Source organism: Oxyura jamaicensis, chromosome 4, assembly GCF_011077185.1.
Source record: "Oxyura jamaicensis isolate SHBP4307 breed ruddy duck chromosome 4, BPBGC_Ojam_1.0, whole genome shotgun sequence".
Classification (NCBI taxonomy): domain Eukaryota; kingdom Metazoa; phylum Chordata; class Aves; order Anseriformes; family Anatidae; genus Oxyura; species Oxyura jamaicensis.
Genome location: NC_048896.1, coordinates 44189959 through 44193328, shown reverse-complemented (window position 1 = coordinate 44193328; position 3370 = coordinate 44189959). Strand labels below are relative to the sequence as shown.

Below are 3370 nucleotides of genomic sequence, written 5' to 3'. Positions count from 1 at the left end.
TATCCTATCCTATCCTATCCTATCCTATCCTATCCTATCCTATCCTACCCTACCCTACCCTACCCTACCCTACCCTACCCTACCCTACCCTACTTTATCCTGTTTTTCCCGAGGGTTTTCCCGAGCTCCCGCCGCCGGTGCCAGCCCTGCCGCCGTGCCGGGGGGTGCGGGGCCGCCCGCAGGTATTTATTTTCCCACTTTTCCTTTATCTACTTATGGGATCATTGTTTCGAGGCGTAATACTCTCCTAAATGGATAAATCGGTTCTTCTGTGGAGTCTCCAGCTAGTCCTGTTGTCTTTTACCTTTGGCTTGTTGTCTTTCGCCTAGCTCGGATTACCGGGTATTCTCCGAGATGAAGAGCCATTAATTACCCATTCAGTCAATATTAGGAAGACTACAGAGCTTTTTACATAGGATTAAGAAGACATCAGATTGTTCCATTAGTATATTCCTACTCACGAATAAGCTTTCGTTATACATTTAGTTTTCCCTGGAGTGAGGCTAACAACTGCTGCATATATTATCCTCAGACGCCGGCGGGGAGAGAGAGAGAGAAAAAAAAAAAATAGTAAAAATAAATTACACGTCGGAAGCGCAAAGAATAACTTCTATTTTGCATTTCTATTTTGGCCAAGCTGGGCGCCCCCGCTGCGCCAGGGCACCGGGCACCTTCCCTCCGGAGGTCTGGCTGAATCAGCGCTGTTTTTTACTTATTTTTTATTTTTTTTTTAATTTTCAAGGCGATGCTTAGTTAGTGCCTATTGAGCCCGAGGAACGATTTTGTTTTGTTAAAAGAGTTGAAACAATCAATTTGCGATGCCGGCTGGTGCTACAAGGCGGTATGTAATTTCAGCGCTTTATCTCGGGAGGCTGCTGCTTCAGCAGTCCCCGCGTTATCGATTTCAGGCAGGGATTCCTCCAGCAGAACTCGGGCACATAACGAATTCGGCTTCCACACGCACAACTCCGCGCACACGGCCATACTTTCAGCGTCCCCCCTTCCCCACCTAAAAGTTGTCGGAATAAAACCCCCAGAAACCAGCCCGCCTGCTGGGTGCTTCCCGAACCGTAACCGTGCGGGGCCGGGCACCCAGAAGCCGATTTTTGGCGACCCCCTCACCGCAGGACTTTTTCCACCCCGCCGCATTTCGGGTGCCTCCCATTCACGGACGGCCACGGGGCCGCTTCTCCCGCAGCCTCGCCGCACCCCGGGGAGCTCCCAGCCCGTTTCTCTTCCTCCCGCCGCAGAAGCGCTGCTTTGCCCCAAATCTCTTATTTTCCCCGTTACCAGTGATAGCGCCAGCGAGCGGCTCCCCGCTTTGTGCGCCTATTTTGCTCAGTCACCTCCCCGCAGCGGCAATTTCCCAAAAGGTTCGCTGGCAGAAGAGAGACCCCCCCCCCCAAATCCCTGCCCTCTTGCCCTGTCCCTATATCGGGCTGACAGACGGACGAGACTTTTTCCTTTTTCGACGTAAAGCCGAACTCCTGGCACTGCGGAATCAACGGGCGCTCCTTAATTAAACGCAAAGCGAAGCAAAGAGGCGAAAAAAAAATCCCAACCAACCAACCAACCAAAAACAAACAAAACAAAACAAAACAGAACAAACAAACAAACAAAAAAACCCGCGGCCGAACCCTCTCGGAATTGGAGGAAAAAAAATCGCGATTTTGGTTGTGTCCAGGCGGCTCCAGATCTGCACCCGCACATCGGCAGGCTTTAGGGGCCAGGCAGCCCGACGTTACTTCAGACTTCTCTTTTAATGAATGGCATTAAAGGTGTTTAGATAGAGATTTCCCCTCCAGCCCGACGGGTAGAAAAGCAGGCTGCCTGATACGGTAACGAGGCAGGAAATTTTACGTGTACGACAATAATCCGGCTTCATAATTGATGGTTAAGAAAATAACCATTTGTTTCTCGGCAGGGGAAGTAAAAGTTACCTTGTCAGGGAGCATATGTGGCTATTACTTTTATAAATACTTAGCCGAATAAAGCTGGCGTGGAAGGGCTCATAAATTTATTATATCAGAAAGGTCCCCACTTTCCCATTAGATCGCGCTAAGGGCTTTTGATTAAGACCACCTGTTCAGCGGGAGGAGAAGTCAGGGGAGGGTAAAAAGGCCTTTCTTATTTCCAAACCATATATAAAGCGATGTCACCCTTCCTTTCCACATTATTTAACACTTATTACGGGCGGAGGGAAGAACTGCCAGGGCCCGGTAAAGCCTATTTGCGCCCGATTTAATATCACGTATGTTTCCGGGATTAAAAATTATTGGCTCCTAATGCCTCCGCGTTTGGAATTACCCCGGATTTCGCTCGCTAACCTTCCTCTAGCCTCATTTCTTGTCCTTCCCGGGGCTTGCAGAGCGGCTCCCAAACCGCGCCCCGGGACCAGGCGGGAGGGTGGGACTGGGATGGGACGTGGCTATTCCCCAAACGCCTGCATGTTGTTCGAGCAAAAGCGGGCTGTTTGGCCAAACAGGGTTAATGCACTGTTCTTACGAGGAAGTGTTTAACCACGAGACCAGGAATACGTACATTATTAATTCAGTCTAGTTTCCCGTATTATTAATTCAGGTTAATATATTTTATTTAAACAAAATTACGTTTATCTTGGATTAAACAGTCTCTCGGAATACAGAACGCTTGTTTTCTTCTTTGTAATGTGTTTGCATTGCTGTTTTGCTTTACCGCCCCTCGGGCTCGCCCAACCCGGCTCCCCAAAAAGGGGCGCGGGAGGTGCCTGCACCAGGGGGGTGCCGGCCTCTGGGGCTGGGGAGGCGGGGGCCAAAAGCAAGGGCCAAAAACCCCAAACCGGGAGCGCTGATTGCACTCTTTGGGGAGCTGCAGCCGCAGCCCCCCACCGCCCCCCTTGCGCGGAGCCGCGCACCTCGGCGCGCAGCGCGGTGCGGGCAGCAGAGGGCGCCGTGGTGCCGCGCAGGAGGGCGCGCAGGGCAGCGGAGCCTCCCGGCCCGCGGAGGGGCGCGGAGGGGCCGCCGATCAACCGCCGGGACCGGGGGGCGGCCGGCTGCACCCCTGGGGACAGGGGGGACACGGGGGACAGGCTGTCAAGCGGCGGCCGATGCGCGGCGACGAGCAGCGGAGCATCCCCACCGCGCTGTGCGCCTCGCTGCGCACCGGCCGGGCCGGGGTCCGCGGTGAAAATAGTGTCTTACCTAGCTGGACGCAGGCCGAGACAAGCTTACGGCAGTTGGACTCCATTACCCGGTATCTGCAAGAGATGAAGGGCGCTGGGTTGGTAAAACTGTGGTTTCCTCACTTTCCGTGAAGAAAAATGCATATACATAAGAAGCAATAATAACAACGATAATAATAACAACGATAATAATAACAACGATAATAATAA

General features: G+C 52.4%; 1 protein-coding gene across 1 annotated transcript in view; it reads right to left on the bottom strand.

The window, feature by feature from the left end:
- Window positions 1–3370, bottom strand: part of PITX2 (paired like homeodomain 2) — an 11529-nt gene that overhangs the window by 5985 nt on the left and 2174 nt on the right. Inside the window, exon 2 of the mRNA XM_035326172.1 lies at window positions 3180–3235. Coding sequence (XP_035182063.1) covers window positions 3180–3225 — 46 coding nt within the window. The 5' untranslated portion in view covers window positions 3226–3235. The remainder of the gene's footprint in view (window positions 1–3179; window positions 3236–3370) is intronic.